General features: G+C 37.0%; 1 protein-coding gene across 8 annotated transcripts in view; it reads right to left on the reverse strand.

The window, feature by feature from the left end:
- KCNIP4 (potassium voltage-gated channel interacting protein 4) overlaps positions 1-19,907 on the reverse strand; it is a 391,381-nt gene that overhangs the window by 27,413 nt on the left and 344,061 nt on the right. For 7 of the 8 annotated variants that reach the window (XM_066185538.1, XM_066185535.1, XM_066185537.1 and 4 more), the window contains exon 2: positions 12,887-13,011. In XM_066185538.1, coding sequence (XP_066041635.1) covers positions 12,887-13,011 — 125 coding nt within the window. Of the gene's footprint in view, positions 1-12,886; positions 13,012-17,926; positions 18,029-19,907 lie in introns of all 8 variants that reach the window. The other variant, XM_066185534.1, reaches the window with a different exon arrangement.

Raw genomic sequence — 19,907 nt, forward strand, 5'->3', positions numbered from 1 at the left:
ACCCAAAAGAGAGAAGGCAGACCCAAACAGAGAGCACTAATTACTGGGTCTAAAGGGACAACTTTCCTTTTGATCTATCCTCTTTGACTTAAAGTACAGTAGGATTACTTCAGCTAAAGACTCACAGGGGGAATATCTCAGGTTTTTGCATTTTCATTTCTGTCACAGGAGCTGTAAACTCATTTCATACCTCAGAGGCACCAGTCTACATTACTAGGAATGTTGTGGCAGTTTTGATTAGACAGCATCATCTCCACTGACATCCATTGGTGAAATACATGTAAAAACTCTTTTCAAGCTTTGTCTCATCAGGTAAAACACAGAACTTTCCACTTGTAGAAGAGATACAATAATGGTTCCCTATGCCACAGCAAAGATGTACCACATTTTTACCCTCCCACTCGAGGATACTCTAATGAACAAAAGCTTCTTTCCACCTCCTATTTTCTACAGCAGTTTCAGAGGAAAACAAGCAGAAATAAAGGAACTGGCCCACATCCAGCATGTGTGGCTTCACACAGTAAATAACAATCAACCCTTTGGCTGCTTCCACAACTCAGCAGGCAAGGTGCCAGCAAATGCTTTTAATCAGAGCCGTTCTTTGTTTAGCAATGCCCACTACCTAGTGAAAATTTTAGTTTCTTGTTATTAGCACTGGCAGTAAAACAACAGTAAACAACACGGTTAAAGATCTGAACTTAAAGGCCACCTGAAAGCTTGATACCCTAAATTTGAAGGATGAGTCCCTGGCATCTGAATGGTGCTTAGTGTTTCTGGCCTTATTTGTCACAGCAGGATGGCATTTTACAATCCTGACTTGACAAATAAGCGGGAAATATAATTAAACTAAATGCAGCAGAACCCATACTTCAGCAGTGCAGCTTGTTGTAAACACTTGGGCAAACACAAGGTGCTCACCCACTCGGGAAAAGCTGTATTTAGGTGAGCACTGCTTTGGTGACTTGCCTTTCACACATTCCCATGTGAGTTCTTTTAATCAAGTCCCTTCAAATCAGCTGAAATCCTAGGTGAGAGGAAGGTGAGAGAAGGAATAGCTCCATATTTGCAAGTGCTGGTCCCATGGGCGTACCCCGTTAAATCACTCAAGTGATTCTCTTGAGCAGAATGGAGAGTACTACCAGTCCCTAAAAGCAATATTTTAAGGAAGGTCAATTCCCTTCTTTAAAACCATGGAGGCATTTATTATATTTTTCTTACATGGGGGTGCATTTGTTTATCCCAGAAGCTCCTTGTATCCTTGAAGAGTGGAAGATTCACTGAGGAAGAAACTGTACTAACAACCTTCTGCTAAATGTTAGTGGACTTGCGCCATATTTATGTAGCCATATCTGAAAATGGAAACACCTAAATTTAGCTCAAAGTATTTATGAAGCAGAAGCAGCATGTCGGGGGTGAAAAAATATTCTATATCCTGTCATAAACACTTGTCAATCAACTGGATCTTGATACTAAGTACTGACATCAAACCAAACTTTCATTTTTATAATGAAGTAAGAACACTGACTTTTGCATTCCTGAGACACATGACTGAATGAAGGATAGTCAGGCTGAAAGTGTGTCCTAAGTCATGCTATTCCAGTATTTTTCAGAGTGGCTCTTTGTTTCTTTCAAAGATGTGCAATGGTAAAGGCAGACAGGTCAATATTTGGTTAGTGCTAAATACAATGAAAAGACCAAGGAATTTCAGTGCCTACAGCTTCCTGCCAGCTTGAAGAAATGGCAAAGAACATAAAATTCAATGGGGACAGGTTTAGACACTGAAAATCAAACACTGTGCTCATTATTTATATTTTATATGGTAATACATTTACCCTTTAACAAAGGTTTTTGCTTTCTCCATTACTAACAACACTTTGTCTCAGGAGAAGGGCCCCAGCAGTGCAAACAGAAGAACAAATGTGCTTACCTGCATAAATATTTATAAAACTGAGCCTGACATTAGCATAAGTTGGAGCTGATTCACCAAGTACAGGGGGAAAATCAGACACAATTGAAGAATGATGTGTAAGAGGCAGCTGTGGGTGCGAGAGAGATGCGGTCTGTGGGAATAAATGCCTCTTCCCTGCCCACACAGTGAGGGCAATATGCCTTATCCTAGAGGAACTCTGGCACTCAGTGTCTGAGACAGGGTCCCCTCCCCATGTATCAAAACCTGATTGCCACTTCTGTGCTCGCCCAGTCCACCAGCACAGCACGCTGACACTTTTATTCAGCTGCCCAGAGGTCTCCCCAGAGTGCAGGGCCATGACAAAGAGAAAACACTCGACCACAAGAGCTCTATTGCTCATGGTGACCATGGAAGGACCAGAGTGGGCTTTGTGGCCATATATCTAAATCATTTTTAGGAGGAGGGGTGAACAGTTCCGTAAGACAAGGGAGGATGTAACATTACTACTTCTAAAGGAAATAATATCCCTATAATTCAATGACATGAGAAAAGCATCAATGGAGTTTAAAGTTTAGCAAGGTATATGAACTGATAATTATTTTAGCACAGCGGAAAATCTAAATGAACCATATGAATCTCTTTCAGACTGTTCTGGAGCTTTCTTTTCCTCATATATGGATACTTGATACATTGCTTTTGGCAGCATATCTAAAATATGTAGCATAAGTCAAATCATTGGAATTGAAAAATAAACCTGTATAAATGGTGGTTGATATTTGCTGGCATATTTTCATGAAAATACGAATAGCATAGAGAAATAAAAGAGAAGACATTTCCCAGTTAAAACAGGTAACAAGAAGAATAAAAAGAGAGAACTAGAGAATCAGATACATCTAAAAAGAGTCATCTATCAATCAGTTCAGTCCTAAAAAAGACATTTCATTCCTCATGGTTGTATCATTCATTCCTTATGGTGATACATATAGGCTGAAATTGCTGGACATAAAATCTCCTTGCATAGTCTGCTAAATTTATGGCACATTAAGTTTGTCTTTGTTCCGTACCCACAGATTTTGAGAACAGAATAAGAAATTAAGGCTGTTAAAATTTACACTCCATTACAGGGGTGGCACTATGCCTCTTTTTCAGTGAAGTAGACTATTGACTTGGTAGCCTGTGTATCTAAATACAGTACTTAATGCTGACATTTTAAATCATAAGAAAAATCATAAACATGTTGTTGTTCTGATATTTGTAATTGCTTGTAGATAGTATATCAGATTCAAATACTGCTACATTTAGTCACTGAAAATTCACTTTTAAAGTTGTTCTTGGCACTTCTTTTTTGTGAGGCCACTGTGAAGCATCACAGTGTCAGAGATGCATGAATGGAGTGAGTAAATAATTGTTAGAAATACATAAAGTGCACATAAAGTGCTTCCTAGATCAGTGTTTTTTCAGGCATGAGTTTACTGTGATTTCTACTTGACAGATATGGAGCTTGGCCATTGAGGGGTAGAGTATCTCTCTCAAATACACTGCCCACACATTTTGCTCTTAACACCGAGGAATTCAGTGTTCATTTTTTCTCTCCTCTAGGGATGAACTTTGCTATCTCCAGCTCCTGGGAAAGTTCAGTTTCCCACAGCCACCAGCCCCCCCACTGGTACTCCCCACTTTGTTCCTAAGATGTGTTTGAGGAGGCTTTGATCAATGGCTGAGAAGCAATCTCTCAGATAGCCAGGGACCCTCTGAAAGGTTTTGGCTGTCAGACCAGAGACATTAAATTAGGCAGTTGTCAATGTGGAGCCCACGCAGGCCCTGAAGCACTGGTATAATGCTCTCAGGCAAACCAGAAGGCTTTTTAGTGTGATAGTTAAGGCTTTTAAAGGTGTGTGGCAGTTAATAAGCCAGCCAGGGAGCCAAAAGGTTGGAGTCTTTAGACTTCTAGTTTCATGCTGTGTTTACTGAATCATGCTGTCTTCTGAGTTACTGGCTCCTATTTCTTTTCTGACACTCACCGTATCTAAGATCTTTAAAGAATATTTCACAATGGAATTCATTGGGTGGAATAAATTCCATTACTTGAAAGCTAATATGAGAATCATTCACATTATTGAAGTGCAACTGCACAAATGTCCAGCTGATGCAAAGTATACAGGCTCTGCCAGACACTTTCACTCAAAGGTAAATGCAGGTTGACCCAAGACTTGTAATAAACTTCCCTGACACTGAAAGACTTGACCTTGCGGCTTTGTCACTTGTGATTTGCTGTTTTATTTGAAGATTTACCAGTGTTTATTTTTAGCACATATAGATGTCGATCTAAAGACATTTGTAAAGAGAAATTACTTCTGTTGAAATAATGGAGGGACTTCCATCTGTTTCGCTTATTTCTGAAAAAACCTGTATGTTGCTAATTTTGTTCACATTGATCAGAAATTTAAAGTAGAAAAAAACCATAAAGATCCAAAATAATTTTGAAATTCCTGGGATCCATGACAGATCCCTGAGTCCAGCACAGATAAGATTTATCTGTCAAGTCCATAGGACCCAAAAGGTTGCACTGCAACATCAAGAAGTTTCACCAGAAGGTATATTTACTCCCTCTCCCCTCATTTTTCAGGTTTAGGATCCCCACCTGAAAATACACGTGTCCACATGTTGCATCAGAATTGGAGGGGAACAGAGAGACGACTTAGTACAAGATTTAATACAGAATTATAACATTTTGTACACAAATTCATTAAAAGTCTTTAAAAGTAAGGAAATTGGTAGCAAAAAAGCCAGATAGAGGGATTTTTGAATGCTGCTGTCTCAACTGATAAATATTCTCACAGAAGAATTTTATGTTAAGCTGTGTGTTATAAAGTGTTTACAGCAGTTACAGTTAATACGCATCACACCTCATGAAGAAAAGAGGATGGGCAGAGAAAGGAGAGTAAGAGGTGTCTCCTTACTAAATTTTTAAATTACAATATCATCAGAGCTGCATTGCACCAAATGTTACTTCTCTAATGTTAGCGATTACCCAGAAGCCAAAATCCAACCATTGCACATAATTCAAATACCAGGCTCTGTAGTGCTTAGTCCAGATGCTGCAAAAAAGTAACTGCAGTTACTACTGCAGCTGTAGCCAAAGACGACATTTGGCTGCTTGTATCCTAGTACATAAACATTTATATTCCAAACTGATGCACATAAAAGCTGATGTAGTAGAAAACAGCTCTTCCAGCAGATGAGTTACACTGAGCATCTGGCTGGTGAAGCAGAAGGTCTGCACTGAGCTTCAAGTGTCAAACTGGCACTTGTGAGCCCCAGGGAGAGCACACCAGAGCACAGGACAAGGCACTGCCAATTCCAGATAGGAGGGGCTCACAAGCAGACAGAAAAATAAAATTCCACCAAATTCTAATGCTGACCTTTTTTTTTTTTTTTTTTTTTTTACAAAGAAGAACTTTAGAGGCATTTGGATCACTGGACTACCTGTTAATACTGGATACTTCAAATCGCAGTCTTTTAGTATGTTTCTCAATTAGAGATTTGGCATCTACCTTTTTCAGAGATAATTCATGAGCAAGCAGCCACTATTATGAATACAGTCCTTGGTAAGCTAGACGGCATTTTTTCCCTAGTGAGCACAAAGTGAAGTATCTCTGTGCAAGCCATGAGATGAATAGAAGTATAGGGACTGAGTTCATTATTAACTTTCAGAAAGAAGGTTTCAATCTCTGCCAGTAACTGTGAGACTAATTGAAACAAATATCTCTGCTGAACACATTAAGATCTGTAAATTTGTGATGACTGACAACTATACTCTGGTCTGCCAAACTGTTCTTCCAATTTATTTTACTTGAAAAATTTTTGAAATGTTTCAAGTCTCTTTATTAACACTTGAAGGAAATATACGATGAATGTAAGAATTATTTATTGCTCAGTTTGTTAAAAGATTTTCACATAGCCTTGTCTGAAATGCGGAAGAGTTCCCTCTAAGTCCCTAGCAAATGAATGCCAGGGCTTTTGTAAAATAATAACAAAATTCTTCTTTGGCAAGGGCTGGTTATTTTAAAGTTATTCCTCAGTCATCTGAAGTTAAGAAAACAATTGATCTGAGACACAACTGGAAAACAAGAACTCAACTTTAAAAAGGAGAGATTTGAGCTATGTGCATTATATATGTCTACTGAAACCCTAGAGAGAAAAAGATTTACAGAAATCTGTCTACTGACAGCACACACAGTATCTAGCTTCTAGGTTTACTTGCTTGAACTTCATTATGCTGTTGTTTATTGTTTACTTTATTAAGACAAACAAAAATTTTAAAATGTCACAGGAGTTTTCCAATATGGGGAGATGTCAATTTTCAGTTTGAATTACTACTATCTGATTTTCTTGTAAGATTTAGAACTTCCATTTACTTTTTTTTTTCATTTTATTGGCAGTTCTATGCTCTAAGTTCAGAAGTTTATATGCATGAGGCACACTGTTCAGCTGTCATCATTACATCTATCTGAAAAGACAAGTTGTTGGTACTTCTTTGTATGTACAACCTCTGTATGTCCACAACACTGGTGTTCAAACATTGCTTTGTGCAGAGGGGTCAACACCTCTGCAAAAGCTTTCAGCACGATGGGAATGTCTCACGGGCTGATGCCCAGTAGAGCATCCTCTGTTTGATATTCAGAGTCACTGAGGGATATAGCTCAAATGGTTTTGTTACTGATTCATATTAGCTAAGAAAACCAGGTAGGAACATTTAACTGATCTATATTTCTCTTCAAGGCTCTCTTCTGTTGGGTCAGAAATTCTGCATCTGGAAAGATCTTGCTATGACTGCACACTTGTGAAGCCCTAAGATTTGTACAGTCATCAAATCTTGAGGAAAAGCAAGTGCTCCAACTGCTGGTCAAATGAAAAATCTTCCTTGCTGTCCTAGGGCTCCACATGGGAGGCTGAAAAGCATATTTAAGATCTAAGCTACTTCACCTACAAGAACAAGCTTTGGAGGACTGATGTCAGGGGCAAAATACTCTTGCACTAGTGCCATTTCCACTCATGTCCGGTTTGGGGTTTTTCCTCTCTGTTCTGGTCTGTATTAATCTTGAAAGTGCATTTACTCATTGCGATACAAACATACAGGTTCAGTATAGAATTGAATGTGATGACAACAAACTGAAGACATCCTACTGTCTCTGTGAGACAGGTGACACAGCCAATTCAGAGAAAGCTCATCCAAGCCAAATTATTACTCCTTGTAGCATGAAAGCCTCTGTTTCATAATATAAAATGTTCCAGAGATATAAACTAAGAAGATTATGTAGTCATTGTCCCTTGTCATGCTCTGGAACAGGTGGAAAAGGTTAAGTAAGAAAGCAAGAAAAATGGAATGGAGTTCCAAAATCTCTGTTTTGGATCATCACAGAGATATTTTAACTCTTTGCAATGCCCATTTTTTAATCTCTTCAATAGTCAAATGTTTATGTCCCCTGTTAGTACAAGATTTCAATTTGTACTAAATGATTTCTAATCAAGACATTGATTATCTTAGAAACTACATTTGAAACACAGAAATGAAATACAGAACTGTACATCTCTATTAGCCATAGGTCAGAGGCTATGCAAATAGCATAGCCATAAAGGTAAAAACCATCCATGTGTTGGACCGAGACTGGAAACACTGAGATATGTTTCTCATACCTTCTTTTTACCAAGTAAGTTCCAATTGCAGTGAAAAATCAAATGTATATAGTGTTCCTAGAATATCACACATACAAATATTTAAGAAAAGTTAAATCATTCTGAAAACTTTAACTTCGGTACTCAAAATTACATTGAGGTGCTTCAGCTTTTGCACAAGTTAGTGCATATCCTGCAGAATGCACATTGTATACCCAACTTTCATCTTCATTGTTAAACAAAAAATTGCATGAGTAAAAAAACTATTTATACAGCGAAAATTATTTGTATTCCGTGCACCAACTCAGTTCTGCTCTTCCAAATCTCAATTACTTTCACAAAATCTAAAATTTTTCTTTTGTTTTTTAAAACTCTAATTAAATGGGAAAATGTCCAAAGACAAAACTCAAATGCTTTAGACAATCAATAAATGAGCTTTATCACCTCTAAAACTAGCTTCCATTAAACTTTCTGTGAAAACTCAAAAATGCAACATACAGTGATACAATGCTTCCATCAAAGCATAACTGAAATAGAAAAATCTCTGAATAAATTAGCATATTTCAACTTATGCACCTAGATGGGTAGTGTGATGAGGGAACCGATCTTTGAGCTGTAACTGACAGATTTATTTCCTTACGGTCATTCTTTGTCTCATTTGCAAAAGGGGAGAAAAGTGTCTTGGAAATGCTGTTTTCCCAATAAATGTCAAAAGTATGGAGCTGCCTATTTAAAGCTCCAGTATGTGTCCACAGAGATTTTTATGCATTTATGACTTCAATTTACATTTTCTCAAACATACAGCCGGGTGAGCTAAAGGTTCATGAAAAATCCTTCCAGTTTTCTGGAAAAGTCTAGGAGTTTCCCAACACAGAGCTCTACAAAAATTTCTACAAGAATAACCAACCAAAACGAAAATACTATTAACATTTAAATTTAGCACAGGAGCATATTTTGTACAGCAAAAGCAGTATCTAGGTATTTTTTAAATGGATGTTTTTAAAACTGAGAGAGATCTATCAATGGACCAAAAATAAAGAAAGACCACATGTTGAGTCCATGCTTGATAGTCTGTACAATTTATTGTGAAGTGCCACTTGTACTAGGACTGCCACTGAGCCATCGGTTTGAAAGGTTAATGACTGCAGCAATCACAATTTCAATTTACAAGAAATGGGAAGACAGGTATCCAAATACAAATTGGAAATGTCCCACTGTGATGGCAGCTGAGCAACAATTCATCAACAACAGCACAGGAATATTGTAAAGCGAGAGTGCTGGGGACAACCTTTTCAGTGTGAGAAGGGCTTAGGTCTTACATTAAGCTCATTTTTCAAGGATAGTGTAGAAACTTTAAAATGGCTAAATTATCTAATATAGACATAAGTTCTCCCTTGATAATTTTCCATATAATAGTTATCAAGTCATCTGAAGATGCTTATCCCACCTCCTTACATTTTCTTTAGTGTATAACTCCTTTCATTTTAAATGTTGACTTTGAGTTCTACCAAAATAGTCATTGTCCCAAAGGCATTTCAATCATCCTTGAGCATTTCCTGCAATTATACTCTACCTCTTGCTTACTTAGAGCATCAGCTCTACTACAATATGATCTGAGACTTTCTAAAGCTTTCAGATGTTTATGTACACACAAAGGGGCTCTGTGAGACCCTGTGCTCCTTCTGCCTGGATTTTGCATGTAATTTGTGTACAGTGGAAAATCAAATTGATGATAATAAATCAAACTTTGTAATCATAACACTACAGAAATGCAGATGTATTTTATTGCTTTCTCATCTGAAGTCAGTCAGAACCACATAAGCAATTTGAAATCAGAAATAACAAATAACTGGAGGTAAGCTGTGAAAAGTTCTGTTCATCTCTATCTCAGAACAGACATCCTAAAATCTGACAGGATTCAGGGAAATAAGCAGGCTGAAGTAAGTTTCTATAGACAAAAGCTTTTCAATTAGTACTAATGTGCTTTAGGATACTGCTAATTTCATCTAACAGCACCACAACATCAGCAGAACTACAGTAACTAAAGTTCATGGCTTTAATTTATCTTGCTTTATAGACTTAAATTATTGAAGAGATAGTAAGACAGGCAAATATCAGGTGAAAAGCATAAAGCACAGAGGTAGGATTAGCACAAGATTTTGATGACATCATGTTAAATATGTGCACCTGTGTGTTTCATTAAATCTTTTCAATAGTTTTCTTCTTAGTGGAATTATTAAACAATATCACAGACTCAGAGAATGGCTGGGTTTGGAAGGGATCTCTGGAGATTTGTGGTTTCACACTCCTGCATATGCAGGCGCAGGAAAGGATCCCCAGGACCACGTCCAACTTTTGGATATCTTCAAGCTGGAAGATGCCACAAACCCAGTGGACAACCTGTGCTGGTAGTCAGTTACCCTCACAGTGAAAAAATGTTTCCTGATGTACAGAGGGAACATCCTACACTTCACTTTGTACCTACTGCTTCTGGTCCTGGCACTGGGCACCACTGAAAAGAGCCTGGCTCCATCTTTACACTCTCCCTTCAGATATTTATATATGCTGGTAAGATCCCTACAGTGCTTTCTCTTCTCCAGACTGATCAGTCTCAGCCCTCCCAGCCTTTCCCCACAGGAGAGGTGCTCCAGTCCCTTAGACATGTTTGCAACACTTTGCTGGACTCTCTCCAGTATGGCCCTACTTTTGTTTTACTGCAGAGTCCAGAACAGGCCACAGCACTTCAGATGTGGCCTCAGCAGTGCTGAGGGAAAGGCTGGTGTGGCCTCCCAGGGCTCCCTTGACTTGCTGGAAATGCCTTACCTAAAGCAGAACTGCATAGACAAACACATTTGCTGGCTCATGCCCAACAAAGCAAAGCCAGGGTCCAGCTGGGTGGCACCCAGGAGATCTTGGTACATGAAGCACACAGGGGTGGAAATACTGGTAGGATAGCACTAAGCTGGACCACAATGTGAGAAGGCAGGTGGCCTGGGGCAGGCAGAAGAGAATGATGGAGTACGGTAAGGGGAGACGGTGAAAGCACAGACCATGGGAGACATAGAAATGCCATTGTGGGTCAGTACCCACCAAAGCCACTCAAGACAGATTTGATGAAAGGTAGATACGTGAACTAATAGGAAACTAATAGGAAAGGTTAAATAATCAGCACAGACTACTGCTCATAGAGCTGAGGTAGACTTGTCCTACCAGTTCTCTGAAGTGATTAGAGAACTGTGATCTAGCACCACACATTGCAGTAGAAGTTGTTAGTATGAAAACAAAACAAAACAAAACAAAACAAAACAAAACAAAAAAAACCCCACCAAACAAAAAAACTCCAACTCAACAAAAAGTTTGAAATCATCCTTTTCTGAAATCTAATGCTTGGGCTAAAGAATAGTACTTTAAACTGATTTATCTTTATAAGAGTCACTAGCCCTGGGCATGTTTTACAGCCTTTTAGATTGTAATTGATAGTTTTTGCAATGATATTACACACAAAAACACTGAAGGTAATGCCCATTTACTCTATCTAGTCAAAGATATATTATACATGTGTGTCTTGAATTATCATGTACTGGTAAGAAAACTAAACATAAGGATAAAGATGTATTACCATGTGTTACCATCAACATTCCTTTGATGTAAGTAGAACTTACATCTTGGAACAGAAAAGGATCTGAAGAGCTCGAATTCCTCTTTTCAGGAAATGCTAAAAAAGGTATGAATTAAAATACTTCCTTATAACCTATTCTCTTTCTCCGTACTTCTTTTTATACAAAGAAATATCAAGATTCTTAGTTTCTGAAATTCTAAAAATAATTATTCTTGAAGAAACAGACAGAAGGCTTATTTTATCCACTGTTCTTTGTACCTTTTTGCCTTAGATAATTAGGGACATTAGATCATGATTTGCAATGCCTGGAGAATATTGTCATTAGCAGGGGAATGTTCCCTGGAACCCTGAGGAAATGAAAAGCTTTTAAGAGCAATCACTGTTAATCACTAACATGCCAACATTATATTCTTTCTGGAACTGAGAATGATACAGACAGGACATGTTATGTGACCCTGTCTTGCTTGCATTGCAAGCTTTTGATAAAAATATATGTTCAAAACACCCCTTTGCATGTCTTGCTTTCCTTACAGAATACAGGAAAGCTAAGAAATCTGCAAGAATTACACTTCTTGTACAAGCTATTGAGGTTATCCTCTCTGATTCCACAATGGTGCTTCATTTTTTAAATTTTTTTTTTTTTAACCCATCTAAGTAGTAAATGCCATGGGCAACAGGTTGTTCCTTTTTACCCAAGAAGGGTGAAAGAAAAACTAAACTACAAGGTGATAAATGCAATGAAATTAATCTTTAGCTTCAGCTTAGCAGGAGACATAGCATCTACACAGTTGCAATAATTACAGCTAAAATTATAGATTAAAACTGATGATTGAAATTTGCTATTAATAATTTTTAACATATTTCTTTAATATTTTCTATCCAACATTAACTGCATGCAATATTCTGCATATTTTTTAATCAGATGAAAGTAAAATAAATAGAGAAAAAGTCTATTTTTTAAGAAAACAGTTCAGTACTACGTACTAACATCTTTTTCAATCATATTTCAATGCTGTACTAGCCATGCATGCCTCATAAGTCAAAGCAAAGCTCAGCACTACGGGACAGCTGTACACACTGGAAAATGAGTCTGACTACACCCATGAACTGGGGTCCTCAGTTGGGATCCCTGCCAAATAAAACATTGGACCCGCCACTACATCACACATTATCAGAAAAAAAAAAATCACAATTACTCCAAGTAAAGGGATCTCAGAAGTTTATAGATTTCTAGAACTAGTGAGAACTGATGATGTTATCTACAGTTGTTCACCAAATAAAAATGTCATCTAGTGCAGTTGAAGTCAGTTACTTCTCGTGACAGCTCCTGTGAATGCAAAAATCAAGCTCTTTCTTCTTACTGACCAAATTCTTCAGGACTCTTCCATTGTTGCATCCTTAGACAAACAACCTCAACTCAACTTTTAATTTCTCTTTTAACAAAGTCCTAAGTTTTAATTATTCTCTCCTTGATGCTTTCAATTTTGTCTGCATCTTTTGTTCATTAAATAGTTTAATGGCTTTAGACCGATTGTTTCAGAGTGATAGTTTCCTCATCTGATCAGACATGCAGTATTTAGCTCCTGAATCTCATGAGCTGCACTGCTAGTCACTCTTACACAGATGAGATCGCAGCGGCATATCCTGTAAACAGATTGCAAATTCAAAAGGTAAGTGCTTACATTCTTGAAACCTCTATATAGGATCTGAAGTTCCTTCTTTGTGAATTTACTCTGTGCTTCCAGCAGTTCAAGAGCTTCAGGTCTATGTCGTACTGTGGCCATTTCCATTTCATCTTCTACAGTGTCTGCAGAATACAAGAGACAGAGAGGGAAAGCTCAACAAGAAATACAGGAGGTAGAAATACTTAACCCTTTCAAAAAGACAGAGAGGGAAAAAAGGAAGGGAAGGGAAGGGAAGGGAAGGGAAGGGAAGGGAAGGGAAGGGAAGGGAAGGGAAGGGAAGGGAAGGGAAGGGAAGGGAAGGGAAGGGAAGGGAAGGGAAGGGAAGGGAAGGGAAGGGAAGGGAAGGGAAGGGAAGGGAAGGGAAGGGAAGGGAAGGGAAGGGAAGGGAAGGGAAGGGAAGGGAAGGGAAGGGAAGGGAAGGGAAGGGAAGGGAAGGGAAGGGAAGGGAAGGGAAGGGAAGGGAAGGGAAGGGAAGGGAAGGGAAGGGAAGGGAAGGGAAGGGAAGGGAAGGGAAGGGAAGGGAAGGGAAGGGAAGGGAAGGGAAGGGAAGGGAAGGACATTCCCTTAAAGACTTGTTTTTGCAGCTTTAATGACAAATGATGAGTCCATTTTGGACTCATAAGAAAAGGGTGTCTATCATCTGCTTCTGTGGCTGCAAAGAATAGTGAACAGCAGTGATGATCCAGTAGCCTGCATATTATCTCATGAGTAGTAATAACAATAAACTTGAAAGCCAACATTCTGCAAGAGCATGCATGACAGATTCAGTATGACTTTTCTGTTTATACCAGAAAATGAAACATACATATTTATACTTTGGCCAAATGAAATAATTTTATAAAACTGTAGTGACTCCAGAAAACTGAAATTTTTTCTTCAGTTAGATAATGGATGTGAATTCACTGTGGCAGGCTGGGATTTTTATTGTGAAGCTGTCCTTTGGAAAGCATGTGAAATTGATGTTGCACATTCAGCAGCAGATCTTACTTTGAGTATCATAAAACTGACACTTTAGGAGAAATATTATTGAGGGTGAGCAGCCTAAGTGGGAAACACGATGGTTTTAGTGACTTCTTTAAGTAAGTAAGAATGTGGATATGCATATTCAAGCTTTGCAGTTGAGTGTAGCCCTAAAACAATGATAATTAGCAATGCATTTTTCCCTAGGTAGAGTTTTAAATGTCAAAGTTCAATAAAACAGCTAAAGAACATACAATAGGGTGCCAGTCACTTGTGATCAAAAATACGAATGTGTGTGTCCATTTCTAAGTACTGACAGCATTACATGTAACTTAATGTAGTACTCCAAACTGATTTAATGAATTACTTCCTTATTTTGATTTAAGAGTTATACAAACTATAGAAATATAACAATACAACATACCTAATTGTCACTTCTACAAGGCTGGTCATACATATTTTATTCCATTAGAATCTGGGACTCTTTGTTCTTAGAATGGGAGGGGGTGTGATTCAATATTCATAAGCATACAGTATTAGAATACTTGATTAAAGTAGTATTGTGCCTACAGTTTCATATATTTTTGTTCTGCTATAACGCAGTAGTAATAGCTTTCAGCTGCTTGGGAGAAATTTGGCATTAGAAGATACAGCTCAGAAAAACAAAAAACAAACAAACTTTAAAGAGATATTTAATAATATATAAACTATTTGGGAAAATCACAAAATTTAGGGCGATGTACTTTCTCCTGTGGAAGATATGTTGCTGTTAGCACTCAGGAAGATGATTTCAGTGTGATCCAGATGATTTTTTTTTTTTTTTTTTTTTTTTTTTGTTAACTGCAAGTCAATACTAAGGTACTTAGACTAAATTGGGAAAAAAAAATCAACCTGAGAATAAATATTGTTGAAAGCTCACTTGTACTTCACATTCAAATGTTTCTGTGGGATTTAAATGGGCTTTGGTTTTAGACAGAAAAAGACTTAACTTGAAATGAGTTCTCTAAGCACCCATTTGTAAGACATCTGGCTACCTAGAGAGACATCTACAAGCTTCTCTGGAAGCTAAATGAATATACATAATAAATATGAGACTAAAGGCGAGACAATGTGCTGAGCACAATATTCAGTATATCCTTATTAGTAAATATTTTTATTGTGTTTAAATGATTTGGTGAGAATGTAGAAGACTGAAATAGGCTGATGATGTTAGTGAAAAGGTTCAGTGTAACATTCTTCACACTCAACTTCTCTGGTGTCTTATATATAGAAATAATAGAAATGAAAGATCATCATAAACTTCCTTAAAATGCACCAACTGTGATGACTAAAATGCTATAGCATTCATGAGTCATTTGCAGGTTTTTAATTTTTTTTTCTTCACATTAATAGCTACCATAAGTGGTAAAAAAGCTGGAAAAAAAATTCTATACTTTCAAATATACAGGAAAATGTGTGAAAATCTATTTTCACTATTTCTATTTTTATCTATTTCTAAACAATAATGATTTCAATGGCATTAGTTATTTCAGTTCCTTGGTTTCTTCAGGCTAGATAGGTTAGGAGTACATTTTTTTTTCATAGAAATGCAATTTCATGTCAACTGAAAACCAGAAACAAGTTCAATCATTAATGTACTAAACAAAACATTCTTACTGATTTCATTAATTAGTAGATTTCTTGTAGCTCAATAGTAAAGACTTTTTTATTGTAAATGTCACAGGAGATATTCTTTGAACCTTTCATTATTCATTAAAGAACAAAATGGTAAAAAAAATTGCAAAAAAGCAAATATACTCTTCAAATAATTCACATCTGTGAAAATTGTGCACATGCATTTCTCTGCACAAACTCCACATTATAGCCTCCCTAACTATCTCATAACTATTTACCATGTCTTTCTTTTTTAAAACCAATGGGTGTAGTGCTACCCTACTGTACTAGCATATGCACGTGTCTGGAGAATGATGGTTTTGAGTTTAGACTTACTAGACTAGAGCACACAAATAAATGTTCTTTTACATGCTTTTTTCAATAGGAATGCGGAAATATGTTCAATACAAATGCTGAAATGAGATTTTACATTTTTAAGTAACCTTTGTAAACACATATTGATAGAAGCGCAGAAGTGCAAATTCAGTCGATGTGTATTTCAATAAATTACTTGTTTAAAAAAATATTTCCCTGATAGTTTCTAAGGAATTCACATCATGTGATTGTTATTTTAAGTGGTGCTGTTTTCATTCCTAGGATGCTATAAAGTTGCTTCTTTCATGCTAGCAGAAATGAAATAGCACATGATGTCAAAATGGAATAATAACAATGTATATCTACAATGAGAGTCTTATTCAACATTTTCACTTGATGTAACATTCTTGCTTAATACAGCACTTCATTATTGAGGAGATTATAGAGAAAACTATTGAATGCACCTTTTTTACTGCTTGGTTCACAAATAGGAAATACTTAATACTCATTTTAATTCAACTTCTCTTCCGGTTTATAGAGTATTTTCAGTGAAGAAAATATAAGTTTGACATGGTCAAGGTTTCTGAGACTGTTTCTAAATATATTTGGTTACCTGTGCAGATTAAGAGCTTACATAGAAATTATGCAAGGAATAAGGATGTGTCACTCTCCTAGCAACTTCAGACAAACAGATCAAACTTTCTATTAATTTTGTTCTATTTCTTTTTCTATTCTTTGCCCCATCCCTGGGAGTGTTCAAGTTGGATGGAACTTTTTGAGCAACCAGAGTGCAGGAGGACTGGGCCAGATGACTTTAAAGGTCTCTCTTCCAACTCAAGCAAACCTGTGATTCTCTAATTCTTTTTATTGTCTAGGGCTATATTGCTCAGGTCATACAGCTGAAAGTAACTTATCCAGAAAGAGTTATTAACAAGTGCCACAACAGTAACTGCGGGTTTTAAGCTACCTTATTTTCAATTAAAACATAACAGCTGAAGACACCATGAAAAAATAGATCAGTGTACATCCAGAAATTTAGCCCTTTTCATCTCAAATACTTAGAAGGAAAGCAAGTACCAGAGTTTTCTCTAGAGGAATATATGAAAGGCAGTGAAGGGGGATAGCAAAAAAGAAATCCTAGATCTATACCTGAGAAGTCTTGACATTAAGTAGGAGACTGTATTTCTAGTCAAGTTGCCTTTGGTTGTCCTGGATTCACTAGACATGGGGAACTGCTCTTGCAGGCCTTTTTTACCTGAGATTGATTGATATGCTTTATCAGAAGAGTATACAGGAAACACATGGATCATTCAGCTTCTGGTTTTAAGTGCTCATATTAGTGCCTAGAATTAAGTCAAATTAATCTAGATTGAATTATCCAGAGATATATTTTAAAATCTGCTATGGGAGGCAATTTATATAGGAAGACATTAGAGTGTTATTACTATAATTAATCTCTGTCTAGGAATATATATGTATCTATGTATTGATCTCTCCCTCTGCCTCTTTATATTTATCTGTTACCTACCCTGGAGAGATTTGATTTCCTTATAACAAGACATTCAGTATAATATCAGTGTGCTTTTCCTTGTATCCACATTCACGTACTTTCTTTTCAATCTCATTACTATTTTTCTCTCAGACACCAACTTAAGTGCTGTTTCCTATATAGTTTGAAGTTCAAAACCTGCAGGGCCAATCCTTTACTCCCAGACCAGTTATGATGGTACCCCTGCGTATTGGATAACAAACACACACAGACACATGCATAAAAATGCAAAAAAAATTTACTACTTTCCAAATTCAGGGAGAGCAGATATAAAATTTAACCAGGGAATCACTTGTCAACTAACTTGCAGATCGTAAGTGCCAACCTAGCAGCCCTGTGTGGCAGACCATGGCACTGGTATCTTACCATCCTACTCTGCATAAACAAATCTGTTCATGACTAGATTTTAAACCTCGATAAACCATATGATTACTTCAGCAGATACCTTGCCTCTCAAATGAGCAGTAAATGAAAGTATAACTTTTGATGCATGCAAACCTAAAAAAATAAAAAAAAATAAAAAAAAAAATCAAATTAAAAAAATGAAAAATAAAACTTGCTTTGAGTAACAGGAGATGTCGTTTTGGCAGCCGAGCAGGGCAAGAGCTTCATAAGTCGCTCTTTAATGCTGCGTTTGGTACTGTTCTGAGCGTAGAGGAAACCTAAAAAATATATTATCAGGACTGTTAACATAAGCTTGAGAACAATTTCTGTACATGCTGCAGAGTTCATCATTAGACCAGAATCCTGATGGGAAAAGGCCAAACAGATTGCAGCCATCATGAATCGCAAAGGGCAACCAGAATTTTTGAACAGGACAACAAAATTGTTTTTTCTTTGTAGCTTTCCAGCATCTTTTCAATAAAGAGGATTTGTTTGTCTGTGTGCATCTCTTGTAAAATTCTTATAACTCATCTTAAATGATCTAACAGAGAAGTTTCAGATTATTTATTTGAAACAACAGAAGGTAAAAGAAGGTTTGTAAAAATTTTAATGTTAAAATATTTTAAAGACTTTCAAGTCTATTTCGTTCTGAATTTTAAGATGGTAAACAAAACCAAACCAAAATGAAATCTCAAAGATATCTTTTGTTGTCCTTTCTGGCAGGCTTCTAGTTCCATGGCTGAGCTTTCCCATAAAATGAATTCAGCAACTGTGATAACCAATCTGGTACTTTTGCCTTTTCTGAGTGTTAAAATATCAACCATGATGTGTAGTCAGTTTCCCTTTAATATTTGGCACTCTAGATACATAAAATATAAATATTATTTATATTCTCATTTTAAAATCTAATTTGGCTGAATAGCTAATGTTCATGTGCTACAAAGCAGGTGATCAGCATCACCCTTATTTACTGCAATGGAAATTGTTGGAGTATCTTCCTGGGAGGTCTAACCAACCATCTTATACAGAATGGGTGATATCAGCGAGCATTGCCTGGGTGGATATTTGCTGCAAATGGCAGACTTAATACCTGTAAAACAGCTTAGCACCTGATTTATGTTCCTGAGAAAGGCAGAGCTTGGCTCAGACATTATGCAACTCCTGCACTTTTCACCTCAACTGCGTACACGGAAACACAAACACTGCTCTATGACGGCTCTTGCCACAACAGCAAGAGTGCAAAACAGATGGGGCAAGAGATGAAAGACACGACTGACAGGTCCTGTGCTAAGGGCACAGGCACCAGGATAATCTTTGGTTATCCCCTCTTCTGCAACTGCACTCAATTCTTGTGTTAGAGACATGATGTAGAACTGTTCCCAAACCATCGTAAGTATGTGCTTGTATTTGGGAACAGCAAGCAAGGAGCTTTAAGGATATTAAACTTTTTAAATAAAAGGGAAAAAATATCAGGTTGTATATGAGTAAAACATTGAAGGAAATGAAAAAGAAATGAAGAAAACCAGGGATGACTCATCCACAGCCTGAAAAAATCAACGAACTTTCAGCAGACAACTTCTGCCTTTGAGCTCTGGTGATACACAAAACAACCCAGTTTCAGCACAAGGTCAGATGGACCTAAACGACTATCTCAGGAAATATCTAAACTTTTTAATATAAATAATAAGAATGAATACACTTTTAGCCTGTAGCACCTAACCATCAGCTCAGAAACACAGTACAGAAAAATGCATAAAATGAAATGCAAGCTGGTATTGGATGGGATCTCAAACTTCCCATTTTTGGTTTGAGCACCAAACCTGAGCCTTTAAATGGGTAGCTTGCTGTCTCAGCGGGCAATATCTGCAGTATCAAACTATGTCTGTACTACACCTACCTGAGCATGAACGAAAATTTTTATCTGCAAAATTGTTCTCTTTATTAGGAATTCTGGCATAGATATGATGCAGAAATATCCACAGCTATCTTATTTGTTTGAGTAAAGATTTGCAAAAGTTTGCTACGCATGTATTACTTAGATAATTACATAGGTCCGCACCCATGTAAGTACTGATGATGTATACAGCGCTTTAAAAACTTAAAGGGATGTGTTATTTCTAAAGGGTTTAAAGCTAAAAGCCTGGAGTAAATAGACAA

This window comes from Chamaea fasciata, unplaced genomic scaffold (genome assembly GCF_029207755.1).
Source record: "Chamaea fasciata isolate MVZ Bird 193981 ecotype frontalis unplaced genomic scaffold, bChaFas1.0.hap1 SCAF_6, whole genome shotgun sequence".
Classification (NCBI taxonomy): Eukaryota; Metazoa; Chordata; class Aves; order Passeriformes; family Sylviidae; genus Chamaea; species Chamaea fasciata.